The sequence below is a fragment of the Heliangelus exortis genome, chromosome 13 (genome assembly GCF_036169615.1).
Source record: "Heliangelus exortis chromosome 13, bHelExo1.hap1, whole genome shotgun sequence".
NCBI lineage: Eukaryota > Metazoa > Chordata > Aves > Apodiformes > Trochilidae > Heliangelus > Heliangelus exortis.
The window spans coordinates 18,902,871-18,919,917 of NC_092434.1; the positions used below are offsets into that span (position 1 = coordinate 18,902,871).

Sequence of the window (17,047 nt, forward strand, 5' to 3'; positions counted from 1 at the left end):
CTCTTTTTCTTTTTTTTTTTTTACCCAATTCTTAACACTCTCAGAAGTGCCACCTGCTTCCCTTCTGTTACCCCAGCTTGCAAGGACTCCCCGTGAGCATTGGGTCCCTGTGGTTCAGCAGATGATGAGGATTACAAGCTGCAGGGACTTGGGATTTCCAGCCTCAAGCCTGCCTCTCGTAGCGTAGAAAACCTCCTGGGTCTTCTGAACATAAACATATGGATTGTGCAGGTTCCAAGTGACACCGATGTTTGCTTTTCATGTAGAACAAGGCATTATTTTAAAAAAGACTTAGGGCCTCTCTCTTCTGCAGAGATAATAACTGCTTCCAGCCATAAGCAGGAAGGTTGGATAAGGATAAGATGGAATGTCAGTTAAAGGGGTGCCAATTGCCCAAGGGAGAAACAACCCTTGGGCTTCTCTTGGCTGGACCCCACAGCCCAGGGCGTGGGGAAGCATCATCCTTTCCATAGCTGTATTAACAAAACATGATGAGTTCTTGCAATATTTCTTCTAAGGGAGGTTGTCATTCATCCAAAAGACCCCACACATCCCCTCCTACTCTACACTGATATGGGACTGGTGGATTGATCAAATCACTGAGAAAAGGCCAGTTTGGGTTACAAGGATAAATTCACAATTGTGTGTAAGGAAAAGCAGCAGGATTTGGCTCGCTGGTTAATAACAAAGCAAAGCCACTGAACCATAGTTTTTACTTCTGGGTTAAAAGGCAGAAAACCATGAACAGCAAAGCTCCATCTTACTGTCCTCCTAGCACAAGTGGGTTGCAGGAATACCAAGGAGAAAGCTGCGTGGGGCGGGTAATGAACCCCTTGGCCACAAGTGCTTCAGGAGAGGTTTTGTCCCTGCAGGTGAACACACACAGTGTGTCATTTACAGCTACTGCAAACACCCTCCTGTGGATAGCTGGGAAGGCACAAAGCAACGGGGACAAGGCAGAAAGAAACATGAATTTCGGTACACTGTGGTGCAATATGAAGCTTTTTTTCCTCCAAAACGCAACAAAAAGCAGCTACTGCAGTAGCAACCCCTTGCCTCTTCAAGCTGTGCAAGCCCAGGATCTCAGCCACTCTCTCTAATACCTAGGGGAGATTGCTCCTCTGTGCAAAAACTGGGGTTAGAAACTCCCGGCTTTGTCTGGCTGGTAAGAGGGACAGGCATGCAGGAGGCAGCAGTGACTTGGCAGCTGGAGAGCCTGGGGAGGTGCTGGGATGTGCCATGGGCCGGAGGGGAGGTGGCCCCGCCGTCCATCAGCTCCTCCTTCACCAGCCGCTCTGCCTCCACGTCTCGGGTTTGCTTGGCCATGCTGCTAGGTGCCTACTTGCTTCAAGCAAAGGACAAGGCATCTGAAGCTGCAATAAAACAGAAGGATTTGAGAAGGGATGGTTGTGTCAGCTCAGAGCAATGCACAGGGCTGGTGGCTGCCATCACTCACAGCTGGTGCTGGACAATCTAGCAGGTCTGGACAATCAGCTCTTGTGCAGCTCTGTGATATTGGGAAGGGGGTTGTGTCATCTGAAGACCTGCCTTGACCACCTGCCTTTCCCTACCAATCCATTACCTCATGAAAGGTTATCTTAAAATGCACTTTACACCAATGGTCACGTCCCAAATTGAGCAGAGAGTTAAGGAAAATCTTTTTTATCCCCCCTACGTTATTCAGCTGAAGGAGACACCTCTCACATTTGTTGCTTGTTACTTTCACATCTTGTTGCTTAATCAACAAGACCAAGGACCAGGTAAGGCATAGCCCTCCAGTGTGGGCTCCAGCTGCTGACATTTTTTGTCCTGTTCCCACAGGATGCTGTAAGCCAGCTTCCTATGGAAACATTGGAAACAGCTCTAACTGCTACAGTCATCCCAGGCTGCAGATGTTGTGTTTCTGCTCCTGGACCATTGCATCCCCTGCTTGGTTCACCCCATTGTCACATTACATGGCTGTATGTTCTACCTTCAGCATAGGTTTCAGCGACTTCAGATGTTTCCTCTTCCACCTTCAAATGAAAAAAAAGCCATTTTAAGGAGAAAATTCCCAGCTCCAACAGAGAAAGAGCAGGCTAGCAGCTGGATGACCACAGTTTGGGTGGCCAGTGTCCCATAACCACTTGCCAGCCTCTAGGCTTGTAGTTCAGGGACAGTATTTGAGGGTGAAAACATCCCTCCTGCCATGTACAGTTGGACTCTCAGGCTCAGAGGCAGAAACATCTCAGTGGGCTACATTTCCAGTGCCCATCCTGGTTGCTGTGTACCCTCAGACTGCTCTGAAACCCCAGCGTGTCCTGCACAGTGCAGACCTGAGCTCAGGCAGGGAGTGATGCTGTACCTGGAAAAAAGCACCTCCCAGGCCACTTATCTCATCTTCTTCCAGCTGCTCAAACCTGGGAGCCTCCTCTGCAAAGTGGGCCTCATCCCCAGCCTCAGTGATGAGGTAAGGCCTGCAGGCACAGAAAAAACAGACATGCACCTGATTTTGCCCTCTAAGGTTGGGCGCATTGGGGACATCACATCAAGTATGCTTCTCCTGCATAACAATTGTTTGCATAATTAAAATTACCTGGAGATAAAAAACGCAGAGCCTGCTTTTGCAGGTTCTCAAGCAGCCACCATCTCAGCACCCATTTGCCTCTGCAAGACACTCCCAGAACACATAATCCTTTACAACCAAAAAATAAAAATGCCTTAAAATGTTCTGTGCACTCATATCCTGGTTTGCTCCTTCCTGGTGAGCGATGCAAAGTGGGTATTGGGGATAATGAAAAAATCTAAGATGGCAAAATGCATGAAAATTGAAAAAATATCTTTCTGTACCTCTGGTGGGACCATACACACATCAGAGCTATGCAACAAGCAGTGACTAGTCCTTCTCTTTTTTTCCCCCATGTCTTGAAAATCTGTAATTTTCCGAGCTTTCTTTTTAATTATTCGTAATAATTTCTTCCCTCATTACCATTTTTTAAAGTCAGGTTCCCTTCCAATGAAACTGCAAGGCTTTTCATCTTGATCTGATCTCCAGCAGCCACTGGTATCTCTCCTTTTCCACAAACAGAAACACACTGAAGGGTGAAGCAGCACATCCTGCACCCAACAACTGAAGCTCAAGTTTCTTTAGTGGAGCTCCAGGAACAGATTTTGAAGAAATAAAAATATCTGAGTTTAACACTGAACAATGCTGAGTTTTCAGCATCTTCCTGAAAATTCATCTACTTCACAGGAATTCACAGAGATTAAACCTGTAGCACTAGGTAATAAATCTGTTCCTGTTGATCTCACCTGAAATCAGAGCAAAGCACTAAACTAAGTAGAAAGATTTTTCTAAATACCATCTAGACCAACATCCCTACCTGCAACAGGTGACAGCAACTGGGCTATTTCCCACAACAAGAAAAAATGTAAAATTGTACCTACTTGTATTAAGTAGCATTTGCAGGTACAGCTCATAATTCTGTCTTTATATTCAGCTCTGTAATACTCCATATAATTCTGACTCCCCTGACCCCCCTGAATATGATTTTTAAATAATAGGGACCTTCTCCATGAGCTGGGTGCTTCTGCTTGGCTGAGCCATCAGATCATGCAGGAGGGGGATGGCCAAGGGCTGCGATTGCTACTGGCAGCAGTGATGGAGACAGAGCCTCTGTCACCAGGAGACACTCGCCTGTCACCAAGTGCTGCGTCAGCAGCAAGCCCTGGGGTGAGCCGGTTTGTGAACGCATCCCCCCCCCGACAGCATCCCCCTCCCGACAGCATCTCCATCCCCACTGCTTCCCCCTCCCGACAGCATCCCCCTCCTGACTGCTTTCCTCTCCCGATAGCATCCCCCTCCTCACTGCTTCCCCCTCCCGACAGCATCCCCCTCCCCACTGCTTCCCCCTCCCGACAGCATCCCCCTCCCCACTGCTTCCCCCTCCCGACAGCATCCCCCTCCCCACTGCTTCCCCCTCCCGACAGCATCCCCCTCCCCACTGCTTCCCCCTCCCGATAGCATCCCCCTCCCCACTGCTTCCCCCTCCCGACAGCATCCCTCTCCCGACAGCTTCCCTATCCCCACTGCTTCCCCCTCCCCACTGCTTCCCTCCTTAGCCACCCACTCCACCGGGAGCAGCTGCTCCCCTGCAGCTGTTTCAGCCTCTGCAGGGTGTGATCACAGCTAACACAACAGCCGCCTTCATGCTCGTTTCCAGCAAAGCCATAAAAGCAACAGGAGCTCACCCCACACTCTCCTCCACCTTTTCCTCCTCCTCCCTTTTCTCCTCCTCCTTGCCGGTGCTCAGGCAGTGCAAACACAGCCTGGTGCTCATTAGGTGACACCCAAAAAGCTTGCCAGAGCCTCATTGCCCATCTCCACAACCTTGTGGCCAGAGATTTTCTCCCTCCATCCCTCAGCCAACATCTCTGAGGCACAGCAGGAGCACTGATTCACAGCACACTAAAACCTGTGGCCCCAGGCGGGTAGGAGAAAGAATGGGAAAAGGTCTGGGAATACAAAATCAGACTCTTTGAGCCTTCAGATTCTTCTTTCCCCTTGTGGCACAGGAAGAACATGTGCTTAGGGGGTTACTTATTCCTGATTTTGACCCCAAGCCCCCTGTTAATGAACCCACCCTCCAGGCCAGGCCGTGCATGCTGCCCACAGCTTCTCATGCCCGTATACTAAGGAAAAATACCTGGAAAATATTTTTGTAGCATATTCAGTGTTTTCTGGATGATCAGAAGAGAGTTCTGCTGAGCCAGCAGGGCTCTGAGCATAGAACAGTTGAGCATAGCCCAAGCTGGAGACAGGGATGACTGCACTCACCCCCCTGCACGGGGCACAGGGAGAGCTTTGGGGTGGCTCCTAAACCCTTTGGCTGTGTTCAGGAACACTTCCAACCCCTGTGCTGCAAGACAGCCCATTTTCAGCTCTGAAGGCATTTCCCGGTCCCCAGGAGGACTTCATCTTCTTTTGCAAAACCACCATTTCCTAACGTCATGGCAGCTGGATGGGAATGGGGTCCAAACCCTTTTGCCTTAGGGCCAAAATCTACTTATGGGAAGCCTAAAGCAGAGCATGAAGCCTTCAGCAGGGCAATGGGAAGCACTGTGCTCATGGCTCTACCACTCAGCACCAGAAGGAAAGACCATTTGCTCAAACATGTTTTCCCCTCTCTTTGGAAACTGTCACCTCAGCTGCCCAGTGCCAGCTCCACCATCAGTGCTGGCAGTGAGGGATGCCCAGGGACACCATCTGCTACATGTGGCCACCTTGCCGGTGGCTGGAGAGTGTGTGGAGCTGCTCATCAACAGCACCTCCCTTCTCCTACCTGTTTTCTTCTTCTTCCTGAGGCTCCTCCTTTATGGGGGAGAGGGGGTGAGCATCTGCCACCAGGTCAGCCGTACGTCCCCAGGCCACCACCTTGCATGTGGCTTCATTAGCCCAGTCATGGATCTCTTCCAGGATGAGGGTGGTCTCCTTGGGCTCCCCAGGGACAACACAAACTGAAACAGGAATGGGAGGTGGTGAAGTTCTCAGCCCATTTGCAGGAGGCTAGGGCAGATCCCATAGAAGTGCTCCCTGTGTGTGGCCCAAAGCACCTCTAAGCTTGCACAGACCTGTGTGGCCCCACTCCCCCAACCTGTGCTAGGTGCTTGCCTAGTACACTTTTGCTGGAAGAAGAAAATTTACCATTTTGTGTTAAGACTTATGAAAACTCTAAGCCTTTGCACACAGGTGCCTCTTGGCTTCTCTGTGAGCACAGCAGACAACTCTGCCTGTCCCCAGGCCCCATTTTGCCTCTCCTGCAGGAAGAAGAACCCTAAAGCCTTTCCCCTAGCAAAACCTGAGAGAAACCTGGTGCTTGCCCAGCCCCAGGGCCCTGGTTTTGCAGCTTGAGACTCAAGGCAAAACCCAGGTTGCAGCACCCTGGGCTCCTGGCTGCCTTCACTCCTTGTACTCCCCCAGGCACAGCATGGGAAGCTTCCTGCATGCCTCCCAGTTTCCCAGCATCACTGGAGGGACTGGGGAGTCTGTCAGACCATCTGCAAAGCAAAGCACATGGGTCTGGCTACCACAGCCCTCTCTCTGTCCCAGGGGTACCCATCCTACCACAGCAGGTATGTGCCAGAGAAACAGGAGGAGGAAGCACATCCACATACTGTAAAACCAGTTTATTTTGAGGCATGCCTGACAACAAAACTCAACAAAGTCCACATTCAACTCCAGAAAGGCAGGAAACAAACCCACATTTGGCTCTGTGTCATATTTACCCACCCCACAGTGCCCGTGCTGCCTTTAGCTTCCCCCAAGATCTCCATTAATTAAAATGTAGGGCACCAATAAGAGAGATGGCTTTTAAAACACACTGTGACTTCTGGATACATTATAGGAAAAGGGGGCAAATACACTGTAGCCTGGTACCAGCGGAACTCAATATGAACTCAGGGAGGGATCTCCAGTTGCTTGGCTCATGACATATCATTATGTCTGCCCAGACAGCCCTGAGATGCAGTGAGGCATGACCTTGTCATGGCCTTTCAGTATCCAGTGGTTTTATACACAAGATGGAGAAAGACATTTTACCAAGGCTTGCAGTGACAGATAAGAGTGGTGAAACAGTGGACCAGGGAAATTGTAGCTGCCCTGTCACTGAAGTGTTGAAGGCCTGGGTTGGATGGGGCTTTCAGCAACCTGAACAGGGACAAGATGTTCCTGCCAATGGCAGTGGGGTTTAACCACATCAGCTTTGAAGGTGCCCCCAGCCCATTCCCTCACTCCAGGATCTGTACCTACAGCCTGGCATGCAGGCACCTGCCTTGGCTCTGATCTGGGGACAGCCAGAGATCCTTTCCCTGCCAGGACGCTCCGGCCACTGCCACCAGTGCTGCACCTGAAGAGCATCAGGACAGAGCAGCCACAGCTGTGGAGGAGAGTTTGGGGTGAGTTCTCCTGTAAGGAGAGCCCAGGCAAAAGTTTTTAACCCTTTGCTCCTACCTACTTGCCTATTTGCTGCTGCAAACCCAAGCCCCTTCCACTTGCTGGGAGGAAACAGTCAGTAGATGAAAAGCAATAAGAAGCTGGTGAGAGCTTAAAGAGCTTCATAATGTTACACCTTAGAGGCAGAAGTCGACTAAAAGAAGCCTATGGGCTTCAGCTGGATGTCTCAGGAGTTGAGAAGGCCAGGGGTGCTGGGAGGCTGCAGGAAGAGGCTTTCTGCCTCTGAGGTGTCCTGAGAAATGTTTTCTCTACCCTTCTATAAATGGTGGCTCCCATCTCATGAACACCATTCTGCACAACCAATAGCTCCGATTCACAGAGCCAAGAGGGAGCCAGGATGGGACAGCCCTGGGACTGGGGACACACAGCCAGCATTGGGTCCCTCTCTGCCCTGGTTGGGAAGGAGCTAGAGACCATTTTCAGATTCCCCTTTACTTTTCCTCCCCAGCTGTGCTTCTCTTCGGGCTGGTCTCATCTGCTTGCGGGAAGGGCTGGCCTGCCACTGTCTTCATTTTCCATTTGTTTCAGAAGCACTAAGCCCCTTTGCCCCCTGAAACAAAAGGAGAAGGAAAACATTAATAAGTGTGCTGGCAGTTTGATGCCAGGGCAGATCTCTTGCTTGGCCCCATGACTCTCTTTCTTAGGCAGATTGGTCCTTGAGATGCCTCAAGGCACCAAAGAGAGCTGCAGCACAGTCCACCCTATGCAACTGCCTGGCTTTGCTTCCTTCCAAGGTCCACGGCAGCACTCAGGTTTCCGTCTTGTACAAATAAGCAGAGAAACTGCTTAGTTCCTGCAGGATTTCCCACTCTGAGATCCCACCAAGTGGCTGCTGGCTTAGCAGGAGTAACCTCCCCCTGGAAGGATGCACAGCTCCAGGTGCTGCTGCAGGTCCTTGCTGCCATCAGAGGCTCCTGTGGCCTGAGCAGCCTCTCCATCCCAGGCCTGGCACCTGCCCAGGGCTGTGTGACACCTCCCCTGCCTGGTCCATCTCTGGAGGTGGCTGTGGCTCTCAGGCTGTTTTGCTTGGTACCCTGCGATATAGCTGGCAGGGGGAGCCGAGCCTGGCTGCCCTTTTGCCCTCTCATGTGCAGGCAGTGAGAGACCCTCCATGTTCCCCCAGAGACTCACATCTCACACCTCTGACTCCAGGATTGTTTTCCTTAAGTACTTCCCTAGGCATCTCACACCAGCCTCAGCAAATGCTCTCCAGCTTGGCAGCAAACATGCCAAACAAAGTGATGAAGGCAGTGGTTTGAATTGCCTCACAAGCCTTTGACCAAACCCCACCAGCTTGGCAAACCTCTTCTGGCACAGCTCAAGGACAGACCTCGTTATCTGCATGGACCTCCAAACCCAGGCCCAGGATGTGGGAATAATGCACCCAGGGATCCCCAGGGCCTGAGTTTCACCAAGCCTGTGCCATAGCCTCAAACCTGCTATTGCTTCTCACACAGAAACAGTTTCTGGTGGCTTTCCTGGGGGTTTTCAGGGGCTCCCCCACTGGTGCCAGCAGACCAGTGGCCCCTCTCCGCAGTGACCAGTTCCTGGCTTTGGCAAGCCATTGGCATGCTGAGATGGAACAGTCACTTACTTTCTCCCATGGGACTTGATGCTGCTGCAGCCGCTCCCTGCCAGGAGGAAAAGGGAGCAGTGAGACACTGAATATTTTCAGAAAGCTTACATTTTTACCCTAACCGTGCCCAAACCATAGCACATGCTGGCACTGAGGTGGTGGCATCCATATGGCAGGGGACACCCTCCCTGCTGAGGGTGTGATGTTCACACACCCCTCACTTTTCCAGCCCACAGCATACCTGTGCATCCTGTTTCTCCTTGGTCACTGGCTGTGGCATCACCTTTTCCAGCCCCTGAATCAACCAGGCAAACATCCTGATAATGAGAAGTGCCCGTTAGACCCCTCTCCTGGAGCCTTTGCTCTCACAGCAGCCATCCCACTGGCTACCACACCTATGCAGAAGATGTTGTCACAGTTACCTGCTGCCATCCACAGCCAGGGACCGAGGAATGACAGCAGCCACTGGCTCTGGTGGCTCCTCGGCTGCTGCCAGGTTCACTGTTCCCGAGATGCTCTGGTCAGCTGAAGTGCTGTTTTTTGCCTTTTCCTGGGTTTTAAACACTTTTGTGCCTGCTCAGGTTTATTGAGAAGGAGTGGGATTGACAATGCAATGGTCATCTTATAAATCATTGGGGAAGGGGAGCAAGCAAGGGAAGGTCAGTTCCCACAGAGGGACAGACTTAGGGGACCTCCCTGGCAGCTTGTTCCCTGGGGACCCAGCCTGGGACAAGGACACAGGTGAGGAGGACAATGGGGCAGTGCTATGATGCCAGGACATAGTCAGCTTGGTACAGCAGACTGTCCCTTCTGGAAGGGCCACCAGGGAAGGGGGACAGCTCACCTCCCACTGTGCCTTCGCAGTTCTCCTCCTCTGGCTCTGGCTGCAGAGGGATAAAGGGATGAATGGACACGGCAAAGCAGTGACAGCAGCCCCATGCCAGCCCAGGTGGGCATGTCCACCAGCCTCAGAGGACCCAGAGGCACAGACCCACACACCCTCTGTTGTGGTTTCAGCCCCATTTCCCTGACAAGAGTAATTAAAGAAGCCCCTGGCATTGCTGGCACCAGCACATCCCTTGTTGAGGGTTCCTCCAGCACAGGGGCAGGCCGGGGAGCATCATGATGGGTCCCCAGTCTATCTTCTCTGTTCCGCTGATTTTCCCCCAAGTTTTACTCCCCAGGGTCACAGATACACACAGACGTGCAGAGGGATGAGGACTGGAAACCTGCTGTGCTCTCACTTCAGCTCAGCAGCATCCTGACCCCCCCTTCTGTGCTCACCTGTGGATTTTTCAACACCTCTGGCTGTGGCAGCATCCTCTCAAAGCCCTGCACCATCCAGCCAAGCACCCATGTTCCTCCCCTGCAGGGAGAGGTGACCATGATTGAGGAGCTCAGTCTGTGCCTCTCTGCCCTCCTGCATCTCCCCACTCAGCCTTCCCAGGCACCCACCACTTTTCTTTGCCCATGTTTGAGACTGCCTCACGCTCACAGTCATCCAGTTCATCCTCCTGGTCGAAGGGGGTTATTTCTGCAAGGAGAGCACTGTCAGGGGAATGGGGATCTGCACTGCTCCAGGGTTCCCATCAGCCAGATCACAGGGACAACAGCACCAGCACCACTGGTAATACCCAGAACATACCCAGAACATCCTCTTCCTCTTCCTCAACCACCTGGACCTCTGTCTGAAAAGGGAAATAGATTGTCACCTGCCTGGCAGCTGAGGGGCTCATCCTGCCAGGCGTGGAGGGCACACTGCCCAGGGATGGGTGGGACAGAAGTCCACACAGGGCAGGGTACTGCTCCCAGTTAGCTCTGGGAGAGTGAGAGAAAGGAAAAGAAAAGAACAGAAGAAAAGATAACAAAAGAGCTAGAGGCCCAAATCCTCAGATTGTTGCCCAGATCTGTCACATACCTGATCAGAAACATCTGTGCCTGACTCGAAACTCTTTCCAAGTGACTGCAGCATCTCTGGGGCTGGGGCCAGGGCTGGGACAGCCTGAGGCATCACCTTCTCCAGCCCTTGGGAGAGCCAGGACAGAACACTGCTCCCCACACTGCCAGGGAAGGGGGAGAGTCAGTCTGGGACCCCCCATCAAGGTATCCAGACCTCATCTGAATGCAAAATCCTACACAAACCACATTGCATGCTGAAGGGTGCGAGAATAATACCTCTCAAACACAGAGCCTGGGTCCTCGGGATCACAAATCCCACTTTCTTTTCCACTTCAGTGGCAGCAGGAAAAAAAGGAAAAAAGGAAAAAAGGAAAAAGAAAAGGAAAAAGGAAAAAGGAAAAAGGAAAAAGGAAAAAGGAAAAAGGAAAAAGGAAAAAGGAAAAAGGAAAAAGGAAAAAAGAAAAAAGAAAAAAGAAAAAAAGAAAAAAGAAAAAGAAAAAAGAAAAAAGAAAAAAGAAAAAGAAAAAAGAAAAAAGAAAAAAAAAGAAAAAGAAAAAGAAAAAGAAAAAGAAAAAGAAAAAGAAAAAGAAAAAGAAAAAGAAAAAGAAAAGGGAAAGGGAAAGGGAAAGGGAAAGGGAAAGGGAAAGGGAAAGGGAAAGGGAAAGGGAAAGGGAAAGGGAAAGGGAAAGGGAAAGGGAAAGGGAAAGGGAAAGGGAAAGGGAAAGGGAAAGGGAAAGGGAAAGGGAAAGAAGAGAAGAGAAGAGAAGAGAAGAGAAGAGAAGAGAAGAGAAGAGAAGAGAAGAGAAGAGAAGAGAAGAGAAGAGAAGAGAAGAGAAGAGAAGAGAAGAGAAAAGAGAGAAAAGGAAAAAAGAGAAAAGGTCTCATCACTACTCTTGTCCAGGCCCCAGGCTGTGCCAGGCAGGTTTATCAGCCAGGAAGGGATGGCTGCTCTGCTGCAGAGCCAGGTGTTCCCCTGCTGGGGGGTCCTTACCCACTTACCCATGGTCTGTTTGCTGTCAGCAGCATCCCCGGGGCCACGGGCCTGTCCCATCGGTCCCTTCAGGGTAAAAGGCAAAGTGAGGTCAGAATGAGGTTCAGGGGACTGTTACAATCCTGCTTAAATCATCGAATCAGAGTGGTTTGTGTTGGAAAGCACATTAAAGCTCATCCAGTCCCACCCCACACCATGGGCAGGGACACCTTCCACTAGACCAGGTTGCTCCAAGCCCTGTCCTGACCTTTTGGCACTTCCAGGCACAGGGCAGCCCCAGCCTCTCTGAGAAACGTGGGCCAGTGTCTCACCACCCCCACAGGGAATAATTTCTTCCTAATATCTCACCTCAGTCTCCCCTTTTACAGTTTGGAACCAATCTCCTTTGTCTTATCACTCCATGCCTTTACAAAAAGTCCCTCTCCAGCTTTCCTGTAGTCCCTGTATTGGAACGTTTCCTAAGGTCTCCCCAAAGCCTTCTCTTCTTCAGACTGAACAACCCCAACTTTCTCAGCCTGTCTCCTCAGCAGAGGTACTCGAATCCTCAGATCACCTTTGTGTCTTCCTCTGGAAAAAAGGTGCCTGCAAATCCCCAGGAACTCCCCACCCTTCCTGCTGCCTCCCTGCAGCTCAGAGGGGTGATACATCCTGGGCCCCATCCCTCTGGGGATGCTGCAAAGCATCCCTGGGTGACACAGTGCAGGGCATCTCTGGACTGCATTTGTGGAGTCCCCAGTACCCTGAAAAATGCCTCCCTGCTCACCTTAGCCAGCTGCTGGTTGTGTCCAGAGGCCAGGGGTGTCTCCTCTGTCAGATGGGGTACTGGGGGTTGGGGAACCACCCGTTCGATCCAGCCCAGCATCCCAGTGATTGTAGGTAGCAAGGAGGGGTCTACAGCAGGCCAGGGACCAGCAGCTCCCTGGGTGACACCAGCTGCTCACGTTGTCTCTGAGGCAGCCCAAAAAGGGCCTCGTGGTCCTTCTGTTCCCACAGTCTGCTTGGGAAACACAGAACTACAGCACAGCCAGACTAAACCCAACCCAACCCAAGCCCTCACCATTATTATGAGCAAACTACACCCTCTATTCTGAGTTGGCAGGCTCAGTTAAAGTAGCTTTTCCTAAATACAATTGGCCATTCAGGGGGGGTTTCACATAACCCTCCAGGACTGGGGTCAAGCAAGAAGTTGGGAAGCTGTAGTAGACAGATCATAGAAACTGCAATACTCTGCTCAGGCTTCTCTACCCTCCTCCTCAATTTTCATTTCAAAGATGAAAAACGAGTCATTTGAACAGAATTTGTTTATAAGCAAGTCTAGGTCCCAACAGGCATAACAACTCATGCTGTCCTGAGGACACAGCTCTGCTCCGTCACCTTGCAGCCACAGCCCAGGACCATGGTGGTTCCTGGGGCAGGGTCCTGCCTGAGCCCCTCAGGAGTGCAGCAAAGGAAGGCTTCCAGTGCTGATGTGCTGTGGCTGCTGAGACGGTGATGGGTTAGGTAAAAATAAGATGCAGCAAAGCAGGGATTCACTTGTTCAAGCTCTGTTTGCTCAGCCTTTTTGAGTCATCCCACCTCTTTCCTGGTATGGCTCTAGGCTGAGATGCCACACCAGTGAGCCCAGCAATGCTGCACATTCCCACACTGGGGGGAGGACAGAGGCTGTGGGCTCTTGCCCAGCTCAGACTGGGGACATCTTCTGTTGCTGTGCCTCCAAAGAGCCCTGCTCTGCCCAAAAGACCCCTCCAAAGTCATCCCACTCTGCTCAGTGAGGGGCTCAGGAGCACTGCAGGCAGGAGATGCCAACAAAGGGCAAGTGAAAGCAGATCCCTGAGCTCCATCCATCCCAGCCAGGAGACAACACTGGAGTTTTAATCCTGGTCCTGGGCCAACAGAGCAGTAGGTTATAGGCTGGAGGTCACTCAGCACCCAGACTCTTTGCATTAACCCCTCACTGGGCTTTTGAGCATGCAGAACACCTTCAGATCCCCCATAGTGGTTCATCAGAGGCTGCCCAAAGACAGGCATCTTAATGAGCCGAGGTTCCTGAACAATGGGACAGGCATTCTTGGCTCTTTCCCTGTGTGAGCCCAGGGAGTGGATTTCGATGTGACTGAAGCACCACCCCACATGGTACCTTGAGCCCCCAGCACAGGCAGACTCAGCTCTCCCAGAGATAACCCCTCATCCCCAAAGTGAGATGGGGCAGATGTAAAAAACCTCCCAAGAGGCCAAATGACCAGAAACCAATTCAGTAATTGCTTTTCATCCACCACTGGGAATAAGAGATTAAGGAGCTGCGAATGCTCCAGGAACAGCAGAGAAAACCAGTCTGCATTGTGCAGTACAGCATCATTCCCACACATGCTTTGGAACCTTCCCCAGTCCTAAAGAAGCCCAGGGTCAACATACCCTGCTGAGCCCAGACAAGGCCAAAGAAGTACCCCCTGGGGCTGGGACAAGCCCCTTATGTCAGCCAAGGTATCGTCCTCCCTCAATAAAGCTGTAAAAATCTAGGGCTTAAGCCTGTCCTTGGCCTTGGAAGAAAAGTGGAGGGCTGGGGCCATTCCTCAGGCACATCTGAACAGATGGACAGAAATGTTTGTGAGTCCCCAGAACAACTAGTTGCTGGAATAAATAGGAATAAGGAGTCAGGATGTGGCTGTGATAGCACCCATGGCATTGGCTGGTGTTGCAGGCACAGGCAGACTGTGCCCATCATCCCAGCTCTGGGGGGCTCAGGCCAGTGGGAAGGCTCCCAGTCTGCCAGAGCAAGAATTGGAACCCAGACCTGCTATCCCCATTTGGAGCAGGGAGTACTGTGGCCTTTCCCTCCTCTCAAGCATGAGATCAAAACACTCCACATTATCCAGCTCCACCACCCTGGCATCATCATGCCCCACAAACCTGATACATTGCTCCCCCCACCATGGACCTGCCTCCCTGCTGCAGCTCATCCTCCAGCTCTGCTTAAGAGCACCAAATCCTCCCCCAATGTGCAAAAGTGGCCCTGCAGAAACCCTGGCTGCCTCCCCCACCTCCGTTGCTGCCACTTACCCTGCTCACTCACTGCCGCCTCCTCACCAAGTTACCCCCAGGGATGTGTGGGCTCCCTTGGCCACCACAGCTCACACTGACCCCTCATACCCACCCCAATCTGCTCAGGGCTCAGCAGGGATTAGCTCAGAACTACTTGCAAATGGGATTACCAGAACCCAGCTGTCCTGAATGCCCCAGCTCCCGGCAGCCAGCCTGGTTTTCATACAGTATAGTAGCAAGAAAACCCCAAATTTAAGTATCTTTGAGTATCCTCAAAATCCTTGGAGCCACCAACACTCCAGCAGGCACTCACCAACTGGAGCCCAGGGAAATCTCCTGTGTCATGCAGGCATGGGCAGGATGCAGAGAGGAGCAGCAACTGGGCTGCTAAAATCCTGTGAGGTGCAAAGGTGATGTGTCGAGGGTGATGTCCAAGGGTGCTCCACTCACAGTTCTGCACCTGCAGCTCTGCCACAGAACCTGGAGGATCTGGAACAGGAGGCAGCAGATCTGTGCTGGGCTGAGCTAAGCCTCCTCTTGCTGACCTGCCAATTGCTGCCTGATCCGTTTACGTCTGGCCCTGCATGAGTTCCAGCCTTTTCCACCTCTCCTAATCTCAGCTCTGCTCAGAATCCTGGTACAGGCACAGCTTCACGACTCTGTGTCCAGCCCCAGCTCCTGTATTTGGCCAAAACTGGGGCAATGCCAGAGCTTGACTCATCTGTCCCTGGCCCCAAGCAACAAGTCCCCAACCTGCCTGGTCCCAGCTCAACACCTCTGCAGCTTTCCTTCACAACTAGGGAAGCTGAGGCACAGAGCAGCAGTCTCCGAAATCCCATCGTGTTCCATACCTGCTGGGCCTAAGGAAGCCAAGGGAAAGGCATTCCTGTATTTCTGAGCTACCTTTCACAGTGGAACGATGACTGCTTACAGCTCAGCATTTGCCACCGATTTTAATGGCAGAAATATGAACCAAAGGCACTTGCTACACTTTCCCAGACCTCATGCCTACCAAAGTCATCACCCAGCCTCAGTTCTTCTCTCTTTACTCCCAATGATTTCAGCCAGTAGAGCTATCCCTGTCCCAGCAGGAAACAATAGCAAGGTATCTCAGAGGAGCTCAGGGTTCCCAGCCCAGGCTGGGCAGCCTTGTCTCTTCTGGTTTCCTCCTCCTAAGGATGGGCTCAAGCCCTCAGCCCACAGCTAACACAGCACCCACTGGCACACTGGCACCAGGGTGGGCCCGTCCAGCCCTTCGTCTCCTCAGCCACTCACGTTACCTCCAGCCCCAGTTGTTCCAAGGGGCGAGTGAGACAAGCAGCATTCCTGGATGTGCCAAAGCCCTGCATGCATGTGCCATGATTATACAGAACATTATCATACAGCCATTGCCACTGCTCTGCTGGCCCAGCCTGCTCTGGGGAGCAGGATGAGCCCAGAGATGGCCACCACCAGGATATTGTCTCTTTATCCCCTGGCTGTGGGGGCCAAGGCTCTGAGTGCCGGGGCAGGAGATGATCCAGCACCCCTCCCCCCCCCCCAAAAAAAAGAAAAAAAGAAATAAAAATCTCAGATTAATCTGTGAGAGGATCCATTCAGTGAAATTGTCTTTTGCCTCAAACAACAACTGGCAAGTGGAATGTTGGACTGAACATTAGGACCTGATAAGAACAGAGGCTGGAATGTCAGGTGAGGGGTCTCACCCAGCAGTGAGTGTCTCCCAAAGAGAGCCTGGAATGCTGGCCAGATAATAGCTACCCCAGAACAAAAGTGTCATAGGGGGGAGCGTGAGGGAAGAAATGTTGAAGAAGCAACATTCCTGAAGTTTGAATCTACAAGAGGTATGGTGGGGTACATTTAAAGAGCACCTAAGTTACATCTCCCACAGGGTGGATTGTGACAATCTCTCAGCACACCCAGATGCCCTAAAGTGCACAGCTCTGCAGGATGGAGCTCTGCTCCCTGCTGTGGGACATGCTGGCCCCTGCATCAGAGCCAGCACCTCAGCTCAGGAAGCAAGGCTGGGAACTGCTGTGCAATGCTTTGGAAACCCTGCATCACCAGAAAAAAACACCTCTGCAAAATGATCAAGCTGTGGTGGCTCCAACAGCCTTGCACACAAGCTCATGAGCTTGCCTGTGGCTCCTGGAGAGGCTCAGTGTGACACTGCCTGCCTGCCCCTGCAGCAGAATGAGCCAGGGAAGGCCAAATCTCAGGGCCCAGCCTGGCCAAGGCTCAGGCTCATGAAATCCTGAAGCAAGGAGTTAAAAAAAAGCAGCACCTGCTGATGGCTAAACCCACGTCTCACAGAATCACAGAATTGTCAGAGCTGGAAGGCACCTCCAGAGATCATCCAGTCCATCTCTCCCACTAAAGCAGGAACACCTGCACCCAGCTGAGTCTTGAATATCTCCAGAGAAAGGGAGTCCACACCCCCTGTGAGCAGCTTGTTCCAGTGCCTTGTCACCCTCACAGTAAAGTTTTTTTCCCGTATTTAAATGGAACTTGCTGTGTTCCAGCTTGTGCCCATTACCTCAACCTGTCATTGGGA

The 17,047-nt window shown here is 51.8% G+C and overlaps 1 protein-coding gene across 1 annotated transcript in view; it reads right to left on the bottom strand.

Moving 5' to 3' along the window:
• CNGB1 (cyclic nucleotide gated channel subunit beta 1) overlaps nucleotides 1–16,035 on the bottom strand; it is a 30,369-nt gene extending 14,334 nt beyond the window's left edge. Inside the window, 15 exon segments of the mRNA XM_071757145.1 lie at nucleotides 1,956–2,015; nucleotides 2,276–2,456; nucleotides 5,322–5,496; nucleotides 8,586–8,622; nucleotides 8,809–8,884; nucleotides 8,990–9,140; nucleotides 9,412–9,451; nucleotides 9,852–9,933; nucleotides 10,023–10,101; nucleotides 10,213–10,255; nucleotides 10,486–10,627; nucleotides 10,743–10,796; nucleotides 11,462–11,523; nucleotides 12,221–12,451; nucleotides 14,810–16,035. Coding sequence (XP_071613246.1) covers nucleotides 1,956–2,015; nucleotides 2,276–2,456; nucleotides 5,322–5,496; nucleotides 8,586–8,622; nucleotides 8,809–8,884; nucleotides 8,990–9,140; nucleotides 9,412–9,451; nucleotides 9,852–9,933; nucleotides 10,023–10,101; nucleotides 10,213–10,255; nucleotides 10,486–10,627; nucleotides 10,743–10,796; nucleotides 11,462–11,523; nucleotides 12,221–12,319 — 1,281 coding nt within the window. The 5' untranslated portion in view covers nucleotides 12,320–12,451; nucleotides 14,810–16,035.
• Between the last annotated feature and the right edge of the window lie 1,012 nt (nucleotides 16,036–17,047).